This window comes from Harpia harpyja, chromosome 6 (genome assembly GCF_026419915.1).
Source record: "Harpia harpyja isolate bHarHar1 chromosome 6, bHarHar1 primary haplotype, whole genome shotgun sequence".
NCBI classification, from domain to species: domain Eukaryota; kingdom Metazoa; phylum Chordata; class Aves; order Accipitriformes; family Accipitridae; genus Harpia; species Harpia harpyja.
This window is the reverse complement of record NC_068945.1, coordinates 24,676,727-24,702,123: the sequence shown is the minus strand read 5'-3', so window position 1 is coordinate 24,702,123 and position 25,397 is coordinate 24,676,727. Positions and strand designations below refer to the sequence as shown.

At 38.9% G+C, this 25,397-nt stretch overlaps 1 protein-coding gene across 3 annotated transcripts in view; it reads right to left on the bottom strand.

The window, feature by feature from the left end:
* Positions 1-400: 400 nt before the first annotated feature.
* Positions 401-25,397, bottom strand: part of POLR3B (RNA polymerase III subunit B) — an 82,082-nt gene continuing 57,085 nt past the window's right edge. Inside the window, exons 24-28 of one of the 3 annotated variants that reach the window (XM_052789679.1) lie at positions 15,245-15,348; positions 14,180-14,346; positions 11,770-11,883; positions 5,844-6,017; positions 401-957 (exon numbers count right to left, since the gene is read on the bottom strand). In XM_052789679.1, the coding sequence (XP_052645639.1) occupies positions 828-957; positions 5,844-6,017; positions 11,770-11,883; positions 14,180-14,346; positions 15,245-15,348 (689 nt within the window). In that variant the 3' untranslated portion in view covers positions 401-827. Of the gene's footprint in view, positions 958-5,843; positions 6,018-11,769; positions 11,884-14,179; positions 14,347-15,244; positions 15,349-25,397 lie in introns of those variants that run through there. The other 2 variants (XM_052789680.1, XR_008235572.1) reach the window with 2 other exon arrangements.

The following is a 25,397-nucleotide window of genomic DNA, read 5'->3' as shown; positions in this document are numbered from 1 at the left end:
GTACCTAGTGTTTGCAGCCTGTCTTTTCAGGGCTTTGGGCCAGTGTATTATTAAATCTGCTATACTCAGTAGGAATTGAATGGCTATCTGTAAGCTGTATCATGCACTATGCATATGCAGTCACCTCCCTTGAACTTCATGGAAACTGCGCATGTTTAGCTGAAAGCAGATTGACTGTATAATCGCACCATTGCTCGCCCACAAATGCACCTGCGTATTGAAATCCCACTCAAAACATGTGAGTTCAAGTTCTCGAGAAAGTAGTTTAATTTCTCTAAGTCTGATGCTACTTAACAAAATTTTAACACTTTAACAAAATGCTTTAGGAATAGGAAAATGGTTTAGACATTATAAGAAGGCTTTACCATCCTTACACAACCATCAACACATATTCAGGCAGTATTTTTTAAAACATTTATTAGTCTTTCATATTACACTGGTCTGGAAAACGTTTTTAGCCTCTATGAATAAGATGTGCATTTAGCTTGGCTCAAGCCCTAGTCTAGCAAAGCACTTTTCAAAACCAAGCATGGGGTTGTTTGAAGTGATACAAGTAGTTTGCTGGATCATGGCCTTAATCCACAATTCCCACATGTCCTGTTCACTCAGACTAATCAAGGCTTTCAGAACTTCTCCTAGCATATTCTACTAACAGAGTCTGCCCTCTCAACTTAAAAACAGATAGGATATGTAAGAAAGACTTATTACACTGTCTTGCACCTCCCATCTACCCACTCAGGTTTTAGAGTTATACCTGTTCACCAAAAAAGTCTTCCAGTTATATATGCTGGATTTCAATTTCTGTCAAGTACTTTCTTCCATCTTTTTCATTCATTGTACTTAGCTAGTTTTAACCTAGGTATGATGTTCATTGACTGCAGTTCTTGGAATAAGAGTTTACAGGCATAAGGTATGCGCAGAGAAGACACATGACATGATGATTTGCAGTAGTGGCACCTAGGGAAACAAACAAAAAGAAAGTCAGAGTTGGTGCATAAATGAAGCTCTGCAGAAAAAAACAGTTGCCACTATCCACTGGTTTCTTTGTCCACTTGCATTTAAACACTGGGCTCAGTCCTAGAAAGAGCCAAGTGCTTGAGACACATTTTAGCACCTAAGTAAGTCATAACCTTAAGCCCTTAAATAATCTGACTGAAGTCAATAGGACCTTAATGTTAAACCTGCACTTTTCTTGGAGGAGAATCACAGTGCTCAGTAGTTAACAGGACTGACTTCTACTTCTTCACCACTGACATAACTGCCAACACAAATTCAGCATTGCATAATGAGAGAAAGGAGGTGAACAAAGCTAAATATTTCTGAAAACATGGTTAATGGTCCAGTTTCTGTCTTACATATGTCACTCAAAAGAGGCAGGAAGAAAGAAGGTTCACGCTTAGGTTTTTTTCCTTATATGCAGTTTCACCCTATAACGTCTCAAATCAGTTTGTATTTCAGAAAAGAGGCATCTCTTGTCTTACATCTCTCTGTGTGAATAGCCAGAGCTTTAGTCAAGATGGGAAACCAGTAAAACTGCTTTAACACATATTCTTTGCATTCTTTACTCAAATAATGATCTTAAAATTCTGGGGGAAAGGGATTTTTTTGACATATAGATATAACCTTGTCCATATAAGGCATATATAGCCTGGTCACTCAGCCATCTTCCCAGTATTGGGACTCAAATTCAGTGGTGGTAGCAACTGTTTAAATTATTTAACTTCATACTCTGTGCACACACAAAGGAAATTAAAAATCTTTCTTACAAATATCAGTTTCCAACCTCTCTATTTCCTCATTCTCCTGTATATTCCATCTTCTGGTTTTGTAAAGTTCAGAAAGCCAGGCCTTTGGGAACACAGAGTGACTCAGCACTTCCTAACAGTATAACAAAGCTCTTTTTCTGTTTCTGTATTTCAAATTTATATTTCTGGCATAAAGTCGTAACAGTCTGAAGATCCAGTAAAGGAAGAATTAGCAAAATTCCTACATGCTTCTGTGGTACAGAATGAGGCTGAGAGTCAACATTTACAGTAAAGCCAATGCTTAGTCACTTGTTTCTGTTACCAGTGAACTTGACCTAGAGCACGTGGAAGTCAATGGGGACAGGTCCAATAGAGTTGGTTAGTGTTAATAAGGTTCTTCGTTCTGAGAGTTGGTGTTAGTCTTCCAGTTACTTCTTCAGACTCTACTACTTCTCTTTTACAGACATACTTAGAGAGCACGTTGAAGAGCTGGTTATTTTCCAAGAAAACTGTGGTTGCCTTGACCTCGACATGCTCCATACTTGCGGCATTTATTTATTTTTTAAAAACCAAGAAAGCTTTCAACCAATGGTACAGAAGCCTTAATTACATTTCTGCAGTTCATGATGAGGAATGAAGCTTCACTTATTCCCAGTAATTGCTTTGGCTTTGCCTAAATCTGACTATAGGCAGTAAGAAGGTAATAGACTGAACTAGATGTTTCCCTGAAACAGGTTTCTCCTGTAGACTCTGTTACACAGGGGAAAAGTTACAGCTAGCATGCCTTTAAAACAGAATAGACCTCAACTGCAGGTTTATAACTACTCCCCTAGTCCAAATTTATAGGGATAGGTATATTTTTATGGTGAAAGGAAGTGACCTAAACAGAAGCCATTTTCCAGTGATAACATTGCAAGTAATTGTTCTCAACAGAAGAAGCCTTGCAAGGCCTGGAAGCCTAATGAGGCACAACTTTTCTGCTATGACCAAAAGTCTGGCATCTGATTACAGCTACTAGGGACTGAGGAGCAGCGACTACTCACTACACCCAGGTTCAAAGCTACACCATTCTGGGCCTGCTTTGTACTTGGATGGGGATGACCCAGAAAGGTTGAGGTGCAGTAAGCACAAAGCTCTGTCAAACAGAGATCACAAAAACTGAAGTACTTGAAAGACCATTTGGTACTAGAATTGGTACTAAACTGGACAGGAGAAGGCAACTGTGCCAAGGCCGAATCTGGATCAGAAACAAAATTTTTCTTCATGTATATTTTAAAATGCTCAGACTCTAGGGATCAGAATAAATTCTCATAATCAAAAAAGGACCAAATTCTGCTCATTGCATTCAGCAGCGTCCTGCCCCTGAGCACCTGTACAAGAGCAAAGTTGGAAAATTTGCATAAAACTGGTACGTCACAGTAAGTTTCTACTGTATTTTTTATGGGGACAAATTCTGTCACTGCCACAACAGTCCCCTTCCCCTCCGAAAGTACCAGTTCAGGCCCCAGCACTGATCTGCTGTTACTATCTTGCAGAATAACATTACCCAGTGGCTAGTCTTTGCCTGGGAGGAAGGGCTCATCTTCTTAAGACAAGTGCCCTTAATGCTAGCCACCAAACAATATGTTTCCAAAAGGTTTCTTGTAGCAATGTCTTATTAATGCCAGAACCACTGAAAAGGCCCGTTTGGAAGTTTCTCTTAATGACTTGGTCTCTACTGTGATGATCATTATAGGGCCACTTGCTTCAGCTACTAGTAGACACAGCATATAATTTAGCAGAAACTACCTCTTATTGATTACTCTCACACATCAGACAGGTTTTCACAGAATCAGATTGCAAGAATGTCTGGCTCTGTCTGAGAGAGTAGTTTCTTTCACAGTTATTTAAAAAGAGTTACTAAACTTTGTTACAAAGTTCAAAATATGAAATATATTACCAGGACTTTAAGAATAAAATGTAGTACTATTTCTAAAGTTGAAATTCCTAATTTTCTTCAAGGCGCCCTCACTTCCTGTGGTCTCTGAAAATCTTCAAGGACTGCTCTGAAAGCCAAGGTCTTATAAAAAAAAAAAATTGAGCTACATCTGCATGTGAGTTTTTTTTAAGGCAGTGCTTTACACAGTTAGAAGTGGTTGGTTGGTTGACTTATGGCATGCCCTTCCTTTCAGACAACTTCCTTCAACTGTTATTTGCATTGCAGTAGTTTTAAGAGACCTGGATCAGAAAAAGGCTTCACTTGTTACATACAGTGCACACACACTCAAGAAAAACAGGACACTCAAAAATATTTACCGCACAAAAGCCAGCAGGACAATGTCCAACTAAAAATCACCAACCACAACAGGATGCACAGAATAGGCCTTGTCTCTCCTCTGGATTTCACACGTGTTTACCTACCTCTGTCTGAACTTCTGCTCCACAAGGAGCAGAACTGCTGCTCTGTTAGCAGACAAACATGGTGCTTTGTTTCTGGCCAAAGGCCATATGCTTCAGAAGAAAGGTCTGATCAAGGGCAGAAACGGTAGCTGTCACTTTTACAGATCTACAAACTGAGAACACACCTTACTTTCCTACTTCATTATATCACAGAAAAATCACTCTCGAAGCACTGAAGTGAATAAAGTCCAATTTCCTGCCTCTCCCAATAGATTTGATATTGATATCCAAGATGTGGCAAGTTTCCAACAACGTTCTTTTGAGGTATTTAGAAATGAATCTTTCTCCTCCTCCTTCCAACTCCCCATCTTCCCCCGACATAAATATTAGAGTATCTCGTAACTTGAACTCACACAGTTTATTTTTTCCTCCCTTAGTCATGGGATTCCAGGTCACCTGTTTTCAGAAAGCTTGCAAGAATGTTGTATCTCAAATTCCTATTGGTCTCACAAGTCTCTCTTTCTGCCTGGCTAAAACAAGACCAAGCTAAAGCAAAACACTTCCCTCACCTCTAAAGAACATAAAAAGAAGTTTCCCTAACTTCTGATAATAGCGGTATATTTCCAGCATGTTACAGGGCAACTTTAAATCTAGCATCTCAAAATTACTGTAGAGAAAAGATGGTTAGAGCAAAGCCCATAGTGCTATACATGGTGAGCTCCACATAGTTTTGACATCCAGTTTTATGCTTCCCCTACATGGAAAACCAGTTTGTTTGCAGGAGATAAAATCAGCATTGGCTTAGGACCCAGAGTAAGATGGCAAGACCATTAGCTAGTCTAGAGATAAATTTCCTAGGGACAAGGCAGTTGGGCAAAAGCCAGCTGAATTTCCAACCAGACAGCTGCTTCTCTCATGCTCCAAAATGGGATTGATGCATTTGTCTGATGCTTCAAAGAGGAGCTCCTTGTTTTACAAGACTACAAAGCAAAGACATTTGGGAGGGGCACAGTCAAAGAAAGCAGTATGCATGTGATTATGAACTCCATAGCTAGAGAACAAGAAGGCAGGAGATGTTGCTTTCTTCTCCCATTCTTCTGTGCCCACTCTCTCTCTTCAGCCTTGTGAGGTTCAACATGTGACTGTACCAGGAAGATCTGTGACTAGCCTAGCTAGTAATCTCAATTCTGATGTCAGAAGAGTCAAGTACCTCGACACAGCTATTTTCCCCTTTTCAAAAAATAGATGATATACACAATTGGGCGTTTGCTAATCCCCTGCAAGGGTGGGAAGGAAGGCAGCAGGCAGAGTGAAGGTAACCTTTCCCACAAGCACAGCTGGCTGTGGAAGACAATACCTGTGCTCCCACAACAGGAGTGACCCATGGCCCATTGACTACACACTCACTTTGGTCCTAACTTCAATCGGACCGCAACGAAGAACCATCCCCTGTCACCAATTTTCCAAATACCAATTTTGAACATTGACACTGGTTTTGATTAAGGTGCATGAGACTGTTAATCAGTGTCTGTGAGCACTTTTAAACTGAGAAACACTATAACCAAGGGCAAGGTTCTGTTACAGAGGTGCATCTATTCTGTACCACTTTGCTTTATGCACCTGAGGTCAAGGGGTTTTTTGAAAATATGAAACATGTCACATGCATAAAGTGAGGAGGGGACACCATGATTTACAAAAAGCATTAGTTAGAAAACTTACCAGCCAGAGTACCCCAGCAAGCCACACTGCCCACAAACATCCACTTCAAAGGCATCACTTGAAATCATCAGTCTCTCCAGTAAAAGCATGCTGGCTCCATAACCTATCAAACAATCCCGTTCCATCTCTCCAAGACGTAAACCACCATCACGGGATCGACCTTCGGTGGGTTGCCTTTGAAATAAATATTTGAAAAAATGTAGTAAGTATTCCAGAACACACATTCTACAACTCTAGGAATGCCTGTCTTCAAAATGTAGGAACAGTACAGGATCAATGGACAACAGTGTTCTACAAACCAGAGTTGCTGATCTCGCAAATGTGTTATTCAAGTTGAAGCAATTAATCTTTGCTCCTGCACTAGCAATATGATGTAGTTCTGTGAGAGGCAACTGCAGCGTCAGGCCACAACTCTTTACCTCATGGAATGTAGCTGAATAAGTGAAAACAAAAAGAGACTGAACAGTATCCAAGACAATCTGGACACAGATTTGGTACTCTTTTTTGATGAGACATTCAGTATAGTTTGTAGCTAACTAAACGAAACAATATTCAGCAGCTAATGAATTAATCATCAAGCTGAGGTTTCAGCTGAACGACAGCTAAGACTAAATTCTTAAAATAAAATCATTTTTGATCTGGGAGAGAACACCAAAACAAAGCAGCAAACAAATAGCACGCACATTACTAACTCATTGAAATCCTACTTCTTTTTTTCCGTTTGTCTAGTTTCTTTTTATTTTATTTTTTTATTTAACATTTTTATTTTTTTTCATACCTGACTGTTAATAGACTAATTTTTGTATTGTATAGGTTCCTGGTTTTCTAGTTACTCAGCACAAATCAAACTCTCCTTTTCTGTCTGGAAAGACTTCCTGTCCTCATGGTGCTAGAGGAAAGTTTCAAAAAGCAATGTAAGTATACGCTAAAGATTTTGAGGTAAAAAGGCAAGGTACAATATATTATTTAACATTATGACTGTTTAAGCCAATTTTTTTTGTTGGACACCGTCGAAACTTTTAACCTCTTGTTCGTCATACTGCAATTTCATACAGTATCAGTTCTACTCTCATGTACTAGCACAATGCTGTAGTACTTAGGTTGCAAATATTAGAGTGAACTATGAAGCAAAAACAATCTTAAATTCCTGAAGCACTAATATATTGCATGCATTTTATTAAATATTTCCATCTTAGTATATTCCCTGAAACATGACAGCAAAGAGAAGGAATTAAAAAAATGTTATCGGCAATCATAAGAGGCTTCACTGCTCAGTGAAACCCCATGTTTATGTGCGTTTCTGATACCTGCAGCAGTGTAATCCACCTAGAATATCCAATGACAGATCTGGCCCATAACTTTTGGAGTATATTTTGTTTATATTATTTCAAACAACCGAATTTGTTAAGCATACTAAATATATTAAGTTTTTGCCAACTTATTGCAACTCAGAGAAAAGGATTTATAAAAGCCTTTAACATCTAATAATCTTTTGTAACAAGTGTAAAAAAAAAATACACCTAATTACAAGACCAAAGTAACTTCTAAAGATGCAAGTTGTATTTGTTTTTAGGGGGAAGTAGTCTCCCTTACTCTGACCACACTGGAACCTTAAAACTAATCTGCTTGTAATTCAAATGGTCCTTTTCATTCATATAACCTTCTATTTTTCCCACTGTTGGGAGAATGGATAGAAGTTGTTTACATCCTGATTAAACTCCCTAGGGCCCCCTCCCTAGATGATGGCACCATCACTGTTTAGATGCTGTTTTAAAGGACTAAACCTGTGGTGAATGCAGTTTCTCTTCTGAAGTCCCAAGAGGCAGATTTTGAAAGCAGTTGGGGCCTCCAAAGACAGAGGCATTTGCTGCAATGCTAACAGTGCCTGAGTTCCTTCTACCAACTGACTTCTATAATATTAGTTAATGCACAAGTCTCCTTTCAAAAGTTTCACCAGGTGCTGTTCTGCAGGATAAAATGACAAAATAGCTTTATAAATGTCAGCCCCAATAAAATCTCAGTCCAATTAAGGGAGGATAAAACCTCCTGATGGGGTCTCAACTCCACCCTTTAAGAGTTGATATGCCATGGGTCTTCCAACAGATACAGGATGAAGATTTCTAAGGCAGCTGAAAACCCATTAAAAAAAACCAAACCACAAAAAGCCCTCCAAACCAAAAATCCCTAACTTGAGTCTTAAGCTCTTAAGTGTTTCACTCCCACTGTCAAAATGACCTAATTTAAAAAAAACAAACCAAACAAAATCCTCCTTCCCTAAAAAGTAGTTTTCTAAAGTACCAAAAATTTCAATAGTGAAATTGGGCCTTTGAAAAGAGTCTATCTTATGCTCCCGAAGTCTATCAGATTCTTCTTCTGGCTCACATGAGTTTGAAAATTCCTCACACCAAAGGTTGTTTAAAATGTTATAACAGTATTTATAAAGCATCTGTGCTTCCCCTTTGCTGCTATACACATGTACACTGCAGCTGTTGCCCTGAGCAACTTACTTCCATTCTTTATTCTAAATACAACATTCTGAAAACAAAGCAGACTCTTGAAAATAAGATTGGAAATATCATTAAAAAGAGATATTTTTCATATTTAAAAAAAAAGTAAGTTCTTAAAATTCTTAAATATTAAATAAAATATAGTGATTCTTTAAATAAAATATAGTGATTCTTTAAATAAAAAAATAAGGCCAAGTGGTCTTCATACTATTTAACCGCTGCATTTAGAAAAAAGCAAAACCCAATTAACTTTAGTGTTTTTAAGGACATTAAGAATTTATTGGCACTAATTCTGCATTTTCTGGAAGAACAGTGGGTTCAGCTTTATGGCCCTGTTCCTTGTTTCATTGGCCAGTGGGGGGAAATAAGCCTATCCCCATGAATAAGAGCAGGCCTTGTAGGTCTCAGCAGATCTCCCTTGTGCCTGTTATGGAAAACCAGTGGCTAACTCGAAATGGAGTCGTCAGCTGAAACGCTGGTCTCCAAGAAATGGAGTATTACCCAAAAAAACACTGCCTGAAGGAGGAGGGCGTACTGTGCTCCCAGAGCGCCGAGAGGAGCCCTGACCAGTGTCATCACATTACTCACTTGCAGTATAACAGGAACTGGCATATCTGATAAGTTCAAAAGACATGCAGGTGGCAGCTCTGACAATGTCCATCAAAACAACTATGCATGCAGAAAGCTTATATTGATCTCTTGTAAGGAAAACTAAAAGAAGTTTATCTATTAAAAAGATTTAGCAGGACTGGGTATCTAGGCAACACCATATATAGAACTGTGTTTTAAACTAATTGTCAACTACTCACGGCAAAATAAATTAATTATTGTATTTCATTTAACAAATACCAATTCAGAGGGCAACATCCTGGTGGTTTTTGACTGTGTTGACAAAGAGTGCTGCTTTGCAATTCTACAAAGTCTTGTTTCAATCAGAACAGTATCAAGCAACAGTGATGTTCAAGAAACTCGAGTCTTCTGCCTTATTCCAGATGGAAATACAGCTTTGCTCTGTCAGTTAAGGTACATTTGATATATAATAAAACACATTTCAAGACGACAACAGCAAAATTCCATGTTGGAAGCTGTTACAGGATTACTTTTAAAAGCAAAAAACAATGTTAGAGGCAATCTACTCTCCAGGAAGTGCAATGGATGATAAAACAATAGTGAGTATGAAAGCTGGCAAAGCAGACTCTCTCAGCAGAGGCGATGGCAATAACAAAAGTTTAATTAGTTGAGAGGAAAGAAGAAAATTCCTAAAAGACTAGTCAAGAGGCAGCATAAATTGAACATCCACTAGCTTTCCTGAAAGTCAAATAAAGAGTGCTAGCTACATAATATGATGCTACTGACTGGAACAAAGAATCCAAAGAAAGTAAGGGGTGGGGGAAATCACACCACCTTCATCTTTACGTGTAAACATTACCTCGACTTGGGATTTAGGTTTCATTTAAATTCAATATCTCTAAACAGTTGAGAAGTTGGGGACACAATACAAAAGCAGATCAAGGGATTTGGGTAAGCTAGGAGCTCCAGTAAACCAACTGCATGCACTGTTAGCTAAAACAGCAAGTTTCCATTTTCATGTGAAGCACCAATACCATGACTAACACACTGAAGAACAGAAAACAGGGCAGACAGCCCATTATTTGGGAATATCACATATGTTCATATAGGTAAGCAGCTGTAGTAGGAAATAATGGTTGTGCTACACTTGCTCTTCTTAATGTGGTTGGTGGAAAAGTTAAGCCAACAATTATAAAAACTTCTCACGATTTCTCTCCCAGTTCAACCACTGGTATTTACTTCCATGGAAAGTGTGAGACAACTTTAGTTTGTCCTAGAGACAGCATGAGGTTGGAAAGCCAAAAGGCATAGGAAATACGCAATGAAAAGCAAAAGAGAAAGATACTTCTGTATCAGGTAAAGCAGATACCTGCCCCTCTATTCTCTAATGGCACATCAACAGGTAGAAGGTGCACCTATTAAGTGGACAGACTTGCTAACTTGTTGTGCAGTCAGACAATGCAAGAGAATTGGATCAGCACATGGTAAGAGGCATAAAAATAAATTAAGAATCAAAGAATATGAATCATGCTTGTTATAGGGAAGAGTAAGGGCAGGATAGACATGACTTTGTGCTTACATCCCAAAACCAGAACAAAAGGGACTGGTCAAAAAGAAGAGTACCACCATGCAGCAGGTGATGTATAAATGGCGTACGTGATAGTCCAGAAGCATTGGCAAAAGACATTTGGAAGAATCTTTGCTAGAATATTCAGGACTAGCTGGCAATTAACTTTCTGGCAAGATTTAGCAAATAATCCTACTGTGATGGAGAGAGGCGAACTAAACAATCCACTAGAAGCCTCCTCAAAGCAAAGTCTGTGCCACTAAACTGTTGCTTGTGAGGCAGGAATATCAGCAATTTAGAACACGAGTGCAAGCAGCCATAGAGCTTGGCTTTAAGGAGAAAAAGTAAGTAACATCAGTGAAAGCAGGATGCTTCAAATTCCCCAAAGGTCCAGATAATATAAGCCCACCTTCAGGGGCTTATATTACCTATTACCAAGAGTACCTCTGCTTGATTTCAAAATTTGACACCAGAAGATACCAACATGGTAATCAACCTTTTTGTTGGAGAGAAAACCAACTTCAGGCTTAGTGCAATGATCATGACTCCAAAGCAACTGAGCATGTATCTTTAACTGGGCAAATAAAAATGGAGATTTACTGTTGGCATCTCTGTAACTTTTGCAACTTATTTGTGTGAAAGTGCTATTCTCCTGCATGGTATTGAATGATAACTGTGGACCAGCACATACAACCCTAAATTCTGTTTTAGAGTTGAAGTTGAATGGAAGAGTCTGCAAGGCAAAGTGCAGTATACCAGGGCTGCACATTATTCTAATGCTTGTTTGCACTACGCTAGGGCCAATGCATTTGCTTTGCCTTGACAGGTGAAGACATGGGCCGCATCAATATTAAGCTGCTGAATACCAAAGGATGCTGAAATATTAAAAGAAGGTTCTTCCTTCTACTCATACCCGATTTTGTAAAAGTACAAATGTTAAAAAAAAAAAAAAAATTCCTCCTAAAATACCTATGATATGAGCAATCTGACAGGAAAGGGCCACAGTGTGCACTGTGAAACAGCAGATGGTATTTTTACCAACTGCTAACAGAAGTCTGAGAAGCATACTCAGTTTTGGACCACACAGAGCACACCCGGACACTCAGAAGAACCTCCTGCCACAGTCTACTGTGAGAGCTTTTAGTCTGTAACAGCGTATTAACAGGTAACAGCATTTTGTGTCAAGTATCAAAAGGTAAACAAACTTTGTTTTATACCCGTCAGTCAGCTGGGTACACTTCTGAATGCACACAAGAATTTTGTGCTTAGCCTGTCACAATACCTGGTGAGCACTGCTCTGGGTCCTCGAGCTCTTGCATGCATTTTATCCAACACCATGTGCTTTAGTTTCTGGTAATACACAGGGCCAAAATAGATATATGCTTCCAAAGGTTCCCTGAAGGAATAAAAACAAACAAAGAAAACAAAACCAATATTCACAGTTAGCACATACCTTAAGAGAGACAAGCGGGTCATGTACAGGAGGAATTTGAAACAATTTGGGAATCATGAGTCCTACAAAAATGTGTTTAGGCTTTCAGGGCAATCAGTCTGAAAACCCCACAGGGAACACCTCTGAACACAAGAGCAGTACACTTCCAGCACCACACACTGCTGTATCCACGCTAGCAAGGAACAAGCTCCTGAACTCTGGCCATACGCTGCGCAGACACGCTGGTATAGCTGCAGATACCTGTTTCAGCTATATCATGTTAAGTCCCTCCTCAGTCTGTGCAGGAGTGTTTCAACAATGTCATCAGTAAGCAATAAAGACTGAATGTGTCAGACCCTGAAGAGTGACTTAAGTTATTTCTATTTACATTCCTTCACTTTACATCATTCACACAAAAAACAAAGGTAAGCATATATGTAAACAAATATATGCAGCATAAATGCTCAAAATACCATTTCTATAGGAGTACTTTATGAATTTGCATTTGCAAGGATAACTTAGCACTGGCACACTATGAGCTTGACAGTCTTCCCATCTGCTAATTCTCCCTGCACACCACTTTGGAGCACAACCCAAGAGCCAGATGGGTGAAAGCCCTCTCTGAGCGGCTGTGCAACAGCACAGCTGCCCCTGCAACACTGCTCAGCAGCTGTATCCATAGGACAAAAATCACTGCCCTGGCTGGCACTGGGGGCTCAGGCGAGCTGGGTAAAAGGGCTCTTGAGAACTGTGTTTAGGCACTGGCATCAACTTGGGAACATGTATAAGCAGTACAGAGGGTGTTACTCCATTCTACAAGCCGGAGTAATGGCTAAAGATTCTGTGTTTAAAACACCCCCAACTGTAAGAACAGCATATGCGCTTAAAGATCAGAAAGCAACAGTTGAAAGCACTCAGTTATTTCCCAGCCACCACCTTCAGCACTAAGAATGACCGGATTTAACACAAACTCAGCACTTCCACTGATTTATTTTTAAAAAATGTATGTGCAACGTAAAAACAAGCGGGAGACAACAGTATTGCACCTCCCATTCAGAGTCATTACTGACATGATGCAATGTTATTCCAAAAGCTGCCTATTGAAGAAAACAATAAAACTTAACTAGACATTTGGAATTTGCAAACTTCCACATTGTTATGAAATCTGCCTTCAAATTTCCTAACAAACAGATTAAGCATGTGAAATTTGCTTGGAAGAATATCAGTATCCTAAAGCAAAGTCTCTAAATAGGGTACTACAAAGTTGAAGTTTGAGGACGGGGGATTTTTAGAGCTAGATGATTTTATTCTCCCTAGGAAACAAGATTAGTCAGATTTGTTAAAAGTCACCATGATGTATCAACAGAAAGTGTTTCAAACACCAGGATACTTGATATACAATTTACGGAATATGGAGTAGGTAAGGAAAACAAAATCATCTCTCTGAAACAAAAAGAGAAACAACATACAGAATAAGTTGGTAGGAAAAGCAATTAAAATAAAAAGTATTAAAAAAAAAAACAACTTGCAAAAGAGACCTAAACTTGTTCCTTGAGAAGAAGGGAACTGGGAGGATCATAAAAATAGCAGGAAGGTAGGATTAAGATACATTTTGGAAGGGCAGGCATGTGAAGCCGTATGGCCTTTTCCTGTTCCTAAACTATCTTATGTTCTTTGAACTCTGTGTCTCAGAAGCCAGTCCGATCAACACAGCAGGAAGTTTGCAGATTAGAGTATTATGCCAGACTGAATCATTGTGTAATTGAAAGAAGAAAAAAAAAAAGAAAAGAGTGCACACAAAATATTCCCAAGGAACAGACACCTGCCTCCAAATCCATATTTTACAGTACTATAAAAGTCAACATGAAAATGCTTATCAGATTCCAAGCATATATAAGATTTGCTGCCAACAGAAACTTGAAATTTCTTACAATCTCTGAGAAAGAAAACCTTGATTTTACCTTTTTTTGTCATGCAGTAGAAGTTGGGAAATTTTCATATGTACTACAAGGGCCATTCACATTACAGCCATGCAAATACTAGTAATTCTTAAAATGTGGAACCACAAAATACTTCTAAGAAGGAGGAAAAAAAAAAAAAAAGTTGCACCATTCTTCAAGCCCCTTCCCTCCATCTCACAGAGCAGTTTGCAAATAACAGAAAGTTCCTGAGCTCTGGACATGAGAAGATTTTTCGGATGTGTCTCAACAGGATTTCCCCACTCCCCTGAAACATCTAAATCTATACAGCAGATTCTTACCCAGTGATACCAGACGTTACGTAGTCCTTCCCTAGGTAGTTATAACCATGGCGAATAAGATCTTCGCACACATCCTTAACTTTACTGCCTCCAAAAGCTGTTCCATAGTGAAACCTGCCATCGAGGACCCCAGCCTTTCCAGCCAGGAGTTCAATTAACTTTCCTACCTGTGCAAAGAGAAGTAGAGTTAACAGCCTGCTCACTAGTATGGGCGCGTTGCTGGATTGGTCACAGCATAAGTTAGCTAGGCAAAGTGTCCGAGATGGTGGCCTGGGTTATTGCATGCAATGGGAGGAGTGAAAGAAGCCCAAGAAGAGGGAGTAATCCTGTGTGAAAGGGGAAAACCAGACTCATGGCAGGATCTGGGAACACCTTTAAGGTCCAGTCAGGCAGCTCCATTTTTTCCAGTTGTCTGGAAAATGAGCAGGATCCAGTGTGGCCTTCTGCTCTAAGAAACAGCCTCAGAGATTGACACGCTACAGTGCAGCAGGGGGAACAGAAGGGAAGAAGCTAACAAAGAAAAAAACATCAGAGGCTGAACGAAGTAATCAGTGGAGGTCCCATATAAAGGCCAGGCTGTGAGGTATTTAGTGTGACCCTGCAGCACAGGTGCAAGACTTGCATCAGATCCAGGGAGGCATGTGTCATGTAGGAAGTTATATAGGTCTAGAACTATTATTGAAACTCCACTCCAACCTTCACCTCACAGTCTGCTGCAGCCAGCTTAGTGGGCATAGGCAATAGGGAAGGAAGAGGGAGAGTGAGAAATTTTCAAAGAGAAAGGGTGCAAGTGAGGTATTCAGCTGCTTTCCTATTAGCTTGATACAGAACAAAATGAAAATGATGCACAAACAGCCCGCATCCCTACTCCTTTTACAGGAGGATGTTTCAAAACATGCAAAACAGAGGGCTGAATACTTAAAGGAGAGCAAGCGTGTGGCATGATGACTGGAGAATATTCTCAGTGAAACCATGTTTCAAACTTTTTTTTGTTTCTTCCGGCTAATCTACTTCACTTTCCCTATTGGGGGACACTGCGTCTTTAATCGTAACACAACCACTAACCGTCATACGCGATGGGAAGCCATGAGGGTTCATTATGATATCTGGACAGATTCCTGTATCGCAAAATGGCATGTCTTCCTGAGGAACAATCAGTCCACACACCCCTGCAGAAGAGAAAACATTTCAATTCAGAAACAGCAAACCACCAGCAGGGCTGACGCTCAACACCAGATTTTCTTTAGTGTTTTTCTCCTCCTCTCTTTCTCATGGATCACTTTTTACCCAGATTCATTACCATGACCAGTGCTCACAACCTGCAGCCTAGAAGACAGCCCTTGTGACAGGACTGGCAAAATTAGCATACCCTTACATAATGTTCCCAGTGATTTGTGAGTTAGCAAATTAGGGAAGAAAGCTTTAGATACAGTTTTCAGAGGCAACCAAAAACTTCTGACCAGTCAGACCAGAACATCTCAAGGGAGACCTAGTTTTTAAAGCTGATGCTATAATTTCCTGCAAAAAAATGAAGAAATCAGGCCTCTTACAGTATCTCTTTGGACATGCAAAATTATTATCGATGCAAAATTTGTTTATCATATGTATCTTTGCTAAATACTGTGAATGAAAACAAATCAAGTCAGGACTTTGACAGGGACTGAGAGGAGGTAAGTCGGGCAAAATAAAAAAGAAGAACCAAAACCAAAGATTTTTTCAGGTAGCATTCATTTGCTGAGCAAAGACTGCTTTCAATGAATTACAAAGTATAATCCACTCCCCAGACTCCTTATATTTTGTCAGTCCATGAACACAAACGGTACCTTTAAAAGTTTTGGAAGTTTTTTTCAGTATCCATCAGTATTGGATGTAAAACAAACTAAACCGCCAAACTCTAAAACTATTTAGGAAAGATTAAACAGAAACATGATAACTCATTTAAAATAGTCTATCATACATCCCAAAATTTTCCTTCCAACCCTTACAACTGTTTCTACAGTGAATTCTGCAGATCAAAATACTGCAGCTATAAGTGACCACGAGATCTAACATTAAAATTCAGGTGCTAAAATGCAGCTGCTTAAGCCCATACTCCTTTGAACCAAAGCTACTGTTTCAGTTGGACAATTTCTTCCAGAAGCCCTTAGAGCTGAAAAAGTCTGCAAGCTATTTGCGATCAGCCTGCTGCAACTGCCAGAGCATGCTTTGGGAACAGTCCTGGAGCGGAGGGGGCTCCTGGAAGACTGAGGGTGCTGGTTACATCCCTAAAAAGGCATCTCCCGACCAGCCAGTTCACAGGGGGATATTGGCGTCTGCTCAGGAGGGAGCTCCTCTTCCACTGTCCAAGCAAGACAGGGATAGGTGTATGGGACAGTAGCTAACAGAATGAGGATGGAAAGTATGGGGGAAGGGAGCAGAAAAAAAAAAAAAAAAAAAAGGATTGGAGTGTCTGGGGCAAGGGGCGGGGGGGTTGTTGTATATAGTTTTTAAACCTATTGAAACTAATTTTCATTGTTTTATTATGATAAATCAATAACATCCTCCTACCCCTCCCCGCCAAGCAGCAATCATTTGCTGAAAATTAAAAAAACCCAACCCGCTAACTCTTGTGCGCACAGCTTTTTTTATCCTAAAATTGCATACATAAATACTTTATTATATATGCATTATGACACATACATTTTGCCTTGTTCGCATTTACTTCTAAGAAAGTATTAGGCTGCATCTGGACTTCATGGCACCTGTAAGCCAAAAATTAAATCTTAGCTAACTTAAAATTACTTTAGGCTCTGAAAACCTTTTATATGCCAAGCTGGTTCCCATAGCAGACAGCCACTGTGTTGTTTGTTTTGTGTGAAAGTGAATGATAAAAGATCCATGAAATCGACACAGAAAGGCAGAACAGCAGAAAGAACTGAGGGCTCTCCATCATAGCGGCTTCTACCCTCCGCTGACTTGTATAACAATGGGACCTACACACCCAACTGCAGATCTAACACAGCTGTGCATTTCATTAGATGAAGAGCACTAGTGACACAAGTAAATAATTAACTTATTCTGGTCCGCTGACTGTGGTTATGAGACCAGTCATAGCTGACAGATTTTAATACAAGTTAACACAAAGACAGCATAATGAGCTTAGAAGTTAAAAACAAAATATTTAGACAGAATCCAGCAATGTGAAGCTGACTAGGCCATTTATAAAGTTTCTATTTTACAGAAGGGAAAAAGAAAAATAGAAAAGAAAAAAGAAAGCTATAAAACCTCAATTCTAAGCTTCTGTATTTTAAGAAGTCACTGAGTTTATAACAGATCTATAGCATGCCCATGTGTATTTAGAGAACAGGACAGAGAAGCTTATTCCTCCCCTATGTTTTATGGAAGTTCACTCCTTCTCATAAAAAGCTGTTTAAAAAGCTGAAAGAAATCTTTCCTATGGACCATGCTACTTCTAAAAGCAAGTAACTGCAATTCATGTAAAAATGTAAATTATTTCATTTTGCAGTCACTTGCCTTCAGAAGCTCTTCAGAGACTAATCCTTGCAGGTCTGCACTGTAAGCTCCTGAATTTGCTACTCTTTTTCAGCCCTGATTGCTGAGCCAGGGTTTGCAGCAGGGCAGTAAAAGGCAAGCCTAGCACTTCTGCATTCCCGAGCAGCTGCGAAAAAGTGATCAAGTGAATTAATCCATATAAGTGCAATTATCACTTTCAACTGGTTAATAAAACAGTAAAGGAGAAAAGAAGAGGCTGGATTTAAGACAGCCTCAAGTTCCAAACATTGCCCTGTCCAAGTATAAACTGCATTTCACAACTGAGCTGCTCAACTACTCCCCATCCAATATTCATAAATAGGACAGAGTCAAACTAGTAGGTAACTTTGCTCTGTGGCTCTTACTACAGGTTATTAAGATTTCCTAATTGTTGCTGATTTAGACATAACATGAAAATTGTTCGCTAACATTCACACAGGACATACAAAATAATTTGGTTTCATTCATTTCTCTTCCCCTCACAATTTTAATATGCTGCATCTGAAATTTAGCGGTACAATTTCAGACTAAATGCTACACTGCGATGGGGCTGAATCTGCTCTCACCTATACACTCTGAAGTTCTCAGCTAGGACCAGAATCAAACATTAACCACCAGAAAAGGCTGCAATTATTTTTCCAGACCAAAAAAAAAAATAATTTTTTTTTTAATGTGTGGACTAACAAGAGGTTTGTACATTTGAGCAAAAAAGGATCCAGCAGCTTGCTATACCTAATTTCTTTTCAATTGAAAACCAAATTGAATTCTAGAAAAAAACTTTGTATATCAATTTCATATCAGCTTAGATGAAAATTAGTGAAAATGCTAGCAAATTCTTCTAAGATATCCCTCTCAAAAAAAAAAAAAAAAGTAGATTACTAAGCATGGCAGTTTACTGCAAGGATAACAGTTTAAATTTGAATAAACTTAAATCAGACATCTACAGTGGTTTAACATGCAAGTATAAAACAGCCATAGGCAGTGTTTTTCAATGCTATTGTATGCCAGCCAATAAATGACAGCCCTCTGACTATGCATGATAGCCCCCATCCTCACACACGCTATCTGCATCAATCCCAACAGCATCTCAACACCCATGTACCTCCACGAGGCCCTGACAGAGCATAAAGATCCCCTCACCCCCGTACTTTTGTCCTTAAAGAGCTGCTTTTTCTAATCAGGAGAAATTCAGGTTTCCAGATTTGATACCTTTTATGTGGTTGCTTTTACAGTTTGCTGACAAACATGAACATACGCAGACTTGGTAAAACAGCAGTTCAGCAGAGAGGGGGAAGGGGGGCAGCAGGGAGGGGGCAGGGACAAAACACAACAGTATGGGAAAGTTTTTCACCAGCTACGATAAGATGCCTTCTATACACACACACGCCAAATGAAAAAAAATCATCAAATAAGTCAAAACAACCTAATATAGAAAACTAATTACTACCAGCAGGAGGGACATTAGAGAGCAAAGGAGACTAAGTGAATAGAAGCAGCAGTAATACCAGTTTCTATCAGCAAGATAAAAAGAAGCGCATTACTAAACGTGCTTGTTTACTTATTCTAATGATATGGTGGTAAAAGAGCTAAAACTAACTTGAAAGGTGTCTGTTTTAGATTTACCAGATTTGCCAGAATTTGGAAATACTCCTGAGACATAAGACTATGTCACATAATTAAGAGGAGTTGTAGCTGTAACGCAGTGCTGTATATTGTGGACAAGTGACAAAGAGATGTGCAAAAATTAGTAAGGTTAAACAAAAATGTACATCTGCTTCAAAACTCTCTAATTACATACTGTGTTGGCTAACTAAGCATAAAACAAGTCCAGAAGAAAAAAAGTGCTGCATCACATAAGCTTTGTTCAATATTGAATCATTCACTGATCTATCATATCACTTGCTACATCCCATTTGACATAAGAGGTAAAGAACAGAATTAAAATTAACAGATAAATAATGCATAAGTAAACTTGATTAGTTTTCTTATTAAAAACATCACTCTAAATGAGAGGAGGTGCTAGAAGACAATACAGTTTGTACACTGCTTTCCCATGAGCTGCTGAATGGTCTGATGTGATAAATTTGCATAGTCTGAAGCACACAAAGAGCTGATTAATTGAAACCCTTACAATGCTTCTGGAAGCAGCTATTGTAAAACAATAACCATAGGAACTTTACAAAATACACACGGCTGAATGAGTCAAGAGCTTAATAAAATGTGTGTTCAGGATACACTATTTGGAAACAGAATTAGAGATTTTTATTCTGTGCCATAAAATGCTAAATCACCCTAATTTCAGAGGTTCAGTTGAGGATTTACTGAAAAGGTCAGAAGGTTACCTGTTTGCTGCTTGAGATAAAAAAATGCTGTAATTTTCTTCTTTAGACAGCAAGCTAAGCAGCGGTTTTGTTAAAAATAAATAGAAAAAAAATGATATGAGAAGTTTTAATGGCATTCTGACATCTCACTCTCTTATATTCAACTTCTGAAGATAAAAATAAAGTAAGAAATTCCTACCTTTCCTGATCCCTAATAACTACTATCAGCCCACATTCCTGCAGTCGATAACAGCAAATTCTTTTTAATGCCACTTCAACCATTTAATTCCTATAAACCCACTGATGTTTTATTACAGATAAAGTACTAAGTCTGACTTGTAACATGGGGAAAATGACACAAGTAGCCATTGAAAATTAACGTCTTACTTTACATGTTCTGCTTATACATACTGTACAAGTGCCCATTAAAAGGAGAAAGAGAAGTTGTTCTCAACTATGAAGTTAGGCAAGCAGAAGGCAGATGCTCGAACTAGTAAAAATTTTTAGAAGTAAGCAAGGTCAGACTTTGGTAGATAGGCGGTATTGTCATGAAGTTTATGTAGCTGACAATGCTGTCAATGGATTTTGTTTTGACACTAAAGAACATGGTTCATTTAGGAAAACAAAGACCATCTTTCATGAATTTAAACTCGCTTCCTTGTCTTTGGAGTTGTTTAAGTGCAGATACTTCAGAAAGGTTTAATCCTTTATCTTAGATCTTCAGCTATTAAAAAGCTTCTGTTTGCCAGTTCAAACAATCTCTTGCTTAAATACAGTTTTTCCACTCCTCAGGAATACTGTTCAGTATTGCTGCTTAGTTCTGTGATCTACAGGACCTTTGTTGGAGGTGTTAATCCTTTTTCACATGAGAGACTGAGAAATGTTCTTTCAGAGAAGTGATATATTGCTTTTTTTCACATCAAAGGAGCCCAACTTTTTCCTCATTGTGACTTGTAGCAAAGCAAGAGGAAATCTGGAAATATAATAATTTAGTTTGTATGGAACTCAGATGAGGCTTCTTTAGCTTAACAATCCTTTAGCCTTCTGTACTTTGAAAAGTGACTTTGCTTGAAGAATGCAAGATTAAAAAAGCAAAATAATTAACCAAAAAAGTTTCTTTATCCTTCTGGAAAATATATGATGCAATATAGTTAAAACAAAGTCCTGTAGCTCAGCATAAATCCTCCCTGGAAGGTAGATGTTTATTTGTAAACAGAAGCTTAAGGGCTTTATAGACGAAAGGGACAGTCCCATTCCCAAAGATATTACTGCAATGACCAGTTTGAAGATGCATATTGAAATAGAGCAAAATATTTGCATTTCAGAACACAAGGGCCTCATTTGTTTTTTTTCTTCTCCCCATATACTTCTTTGTTGACACGTCTTGAAGGAAAGGCTAGCTTTTACAGGCAGTTTGGAAGAAGTGTACTTAAAACACGGACTTGCATGAAAAGAGGGTGTGGTGGACAGGCCAGAAGTGGTGACCCTTGCCAATACCGTGTTGACATGTGAGAGGACACAAAGATGGTAGCAAATACAGAGGCAGTGGCATAGATCTATATTATTACAGAGGCCTACAAAATCTACCTACATATTTACCGAAAGGCTCTTCTGTAACAAAAGGCTCCAGCTGGTTTGTGACATTTAATCTGTTGTATCCCAGACACCTTCCAATTCTCTTACTCTGCCTCCTTCTGCTCCAGTGACAAAGTATAGCTTTGAAATACAAATAAATTTGGAATATAGGAAAAAGCCCATGAAAAAAACTGGAGAAATGTGTTTGTGCAATCTCTTACTTTGCACGTATTTAATTACTTTAAAACAACTACTACAATTCCGCAAAATCAAATCTCATCTTCATGCACTCCTTCTAGAAAATAAAAATATTTCACAGAAAAGATTGATAATACAGAGAGAAATATGCTTTCTCTCCGTCTCACTGAATTAAGGTACTTCTTAGTTTAAGCTCATCATAGGTTTAAATGGCCCTATGATGGGCTTAAAGCTAACATTCACAAATTAAACTTGAAGTGGCAATTGCCTGCATTCAGACGAAGATAAGAGAACAAATTCAGGGCTAATTAAAAATTCTCTCAACGGAAAACACTAAACTGTTAGTATTATGATTTCTGTTTCACAATTGTCTATATTCCTCTGTTACGACTGATCCTCCCCCAATTTGATGTCAGAGAAGGATGACACTAGCTGTATTTTTAAACAAGCTAGCAAAGGAGACTTTCCCTTTCCTTTTCATGCCTTTTCTCCAGTGCTATCATTGCCTGTAATCTAACATTACTGTCAGTATCTGGTTCTTTGCTGTATACTGAAGTTGCAAAACAGTGAACTCTACTGTTCTTCTCAGTATTTTTTTTCTTGGTATCCAATACATATATCCTCTCCACTAAGCACATTTCTCCTTTCTCCCATTTATTGTAACATCTTTTCCCATAATGTACTACAAGCCAGTGAACTGAGAGGTTTACTACCAGGAAGGCTATGTATCCTAGTAGAATGTAACAATTTAGAATATGATCACTCCCCTGATCACAAGAGATGACTACAGACTGATGTACTGGACAGCTAACAAGCACATGCCTGCAAACTCTGTAACACAACTGTTGCGACATTCCCACTCCTATCTCCAAAACCAAGCTGAAGGGGACATTTGCTATTCTGAATAATTGATGGTTTCAGCTTATTATTATTATAGCTCCAAAGCACAGATACATGGCGGATCAGTCATTCTAACCTGATGCAATGCCAGGCATAATTACGGATACCCTCAAAGTTCCCTACAGCATTTAGGATGTTGTTTTTCATTACCATGGGATTTCCACAGGTATTTTACTTTGGAAAAAAAAATGTTACTAGCTTTCTATGGCTTTTGGGATATTAAAGAAAATACCACTGGATTCCAAAACAGTGCATATTAGCTGTTTCTGCATTTGACCATGAACATCAGGGTGTGATGACTAGCAAAAGTACTCATGAGATGTCCGTCCTTCAAGACCTCTTAAATGAGCTTGCTCTAGACTCTGAGATGCCTTATGTGCATTTAGTGGTCTTGAAGGCCCTCTGCTCCCTAAAGCCATACTGCAGCCTGCCTGACACAATCCTGTTTCCTTCTGTCATTCTTCCACTTCCACCTTTTCTCCTATGATGGTTCAAGATCTGTGGAGCACCCTTTTCTTGATTTTTGGAGAGGTATGAAAAATCAGTTCCATTTAAATCCTGTTCAACTAACTATTTCAACAGGTGCACATCAATAGCCCAAACTAGGAGAAAAATCTTACCTGCTTAAATTTTTCATGCAAATGCCTGAGCATCTTCTTTAATATAACTTGTAGGCTATTTTTTTTTTTAATTCTGGTAAGAAAATTTGTCCTGCACAGTACTGATTGTATTGTTACATAGTAATTTGCAGCTAAAGTGCCGCATGCCACTTTTAAGGAGAAAGGACTACTTAGTCTAAACTCAAAATACATTAAGAAATGGACTTTGCTCTAAAAGTGGTCATAGGCTTAAAAATACTGCACATCTTCATTGTGTATGAGATTCAAAAATTATTTGAAAGAGACTCTACACAAAATCTTCCTGAAGGAGAATCTTCCTGGAGCAAAGGAAGGAATAGGGCAGTTGAACCGTTCCAACTGCTCAACTCTTTCTCTTTGCCCCTGAAGCTAAAGATCTTTCCCCTCACTTACCAAAACTATCCTATGGCTGTAGTGCAAGAACTAGACTGGATTTTAAAAGAAAAGTCAGGAATGTACTGCTGCTTCTTTACTTTTTTGAAGCCTTCAACAGGTACTGGTTTCCAAATTACCTGGGGACTCGGTGAGAATTGCTTTCTATTTTTAGATCAAAAACCATCTTGAAAATACAATCAGGAAAAATATTTCAATGCTTATCAGAAGAGTTTCTATTTCTTAATGACAGCAGAAACAATGGAAGGATTTCTTTAGAATACAGAGTTTCAAGAACCAGTTTTATGGGTCTATGGAAAGACACTGTGGAAATAAGGGTGATCTTGGAGAGAGCTGGATGTACTGAGAAAGCCTGCATTGACTGTACTCCACAGAAAACACACAGGAACTTGAGGCAACATCTGGTAACAGCTGACATTATGATCAAGTACTGCCTCTTGCACCCATTTCACCTCTATTGATTGATAGGTTTGCTCTAGGTAGATGTCCTGATCACCAAACCTGGAGGCTACAGAAATGAGGATTACTGTGGTTAGCTCTGCATCTCACAACAGGGATGCAGTCTTTTACTTCAGTTACGCACGGCCACCTCATTGCCACTGATGCTTATGTACTTCCATAGCCCCAGAAGGTCATAAAGGACCTCCAGTTTGACTTCAGGCTACACATGTCAGTAAAGAAGTAAACAGTGGTATGGAGCATTATAAAAATGACTTCTTACTTGTACCTGGGGTCCACCTGTAAGCAACTGCTCTTCATACCTCTTCCAATCACAACGGCACTGAATACACTGGAGATGATTCTGTTTAAACTTCATTTAAGAGAGCTCTAGAGCTGGATACTGATGTGTACTGGTGACATTTGTTGCAGTTTCATCTCTTTTCACTGGCTCAGATCTACATGTGGATGCTGTGTAAGTACTAGCTCTCTGCTGACTGACTCCAGGGCATATCTGCCCACAGTTCTCTGGTTCTTCTCCAAGGTCAAACCCAACATTATACTGCAAGTAGAGTGGGATCACGTCACAAAATGTTGAAATGGACGCTTTCAGGGAGCTCCTCCTAACAAAAAGCACTCTCTCTTCCATGTGTCTTCTGACAAAGAGAACACTGCTCACAAAAGGCCAGTTTGTTTGCAAGACATCCCTTAGCTAGTATCGTAATTTGATGTATTGCTGCAAAGTTCACTGACTACAACTAGTTTTAAGTATTAGTGTTTCAAATCTAAACAGCATCCTCTGTTATTTCCTCAGTTCCCTCCCTCTGCCCTCCACACAGACCTAGCTGATACTTGTGTTACAGATGTAAGAGGCTGGTGCGCTTTACACTCGATGCTCTGGTTCCAGTTCCTCAGAAATCAAAGCAATGGAGTAAGAATTTTTTTGTTCCAGTAGTTACTAAGATGTATCACATTTGCCCAGTAACAGGAAAGGAGTGTATGTGCTGCAATGGAAAGGATTTGATAACAGCAACTTCTTTGCCTCCCCACCACATCTGACAAGAGACCGAGCAATGTTCTCAAACCAAAATAAGATGTAAAAATACAACAAGATTACAACATTCAGGTAGTAGGTTTAGCACAGCACATACAGTAAGGCAGGAGGTCATGCTGAAAGTACTAAAAATCTAGATTTTCCAAGTGTACAGACAGATGAAAACGTGT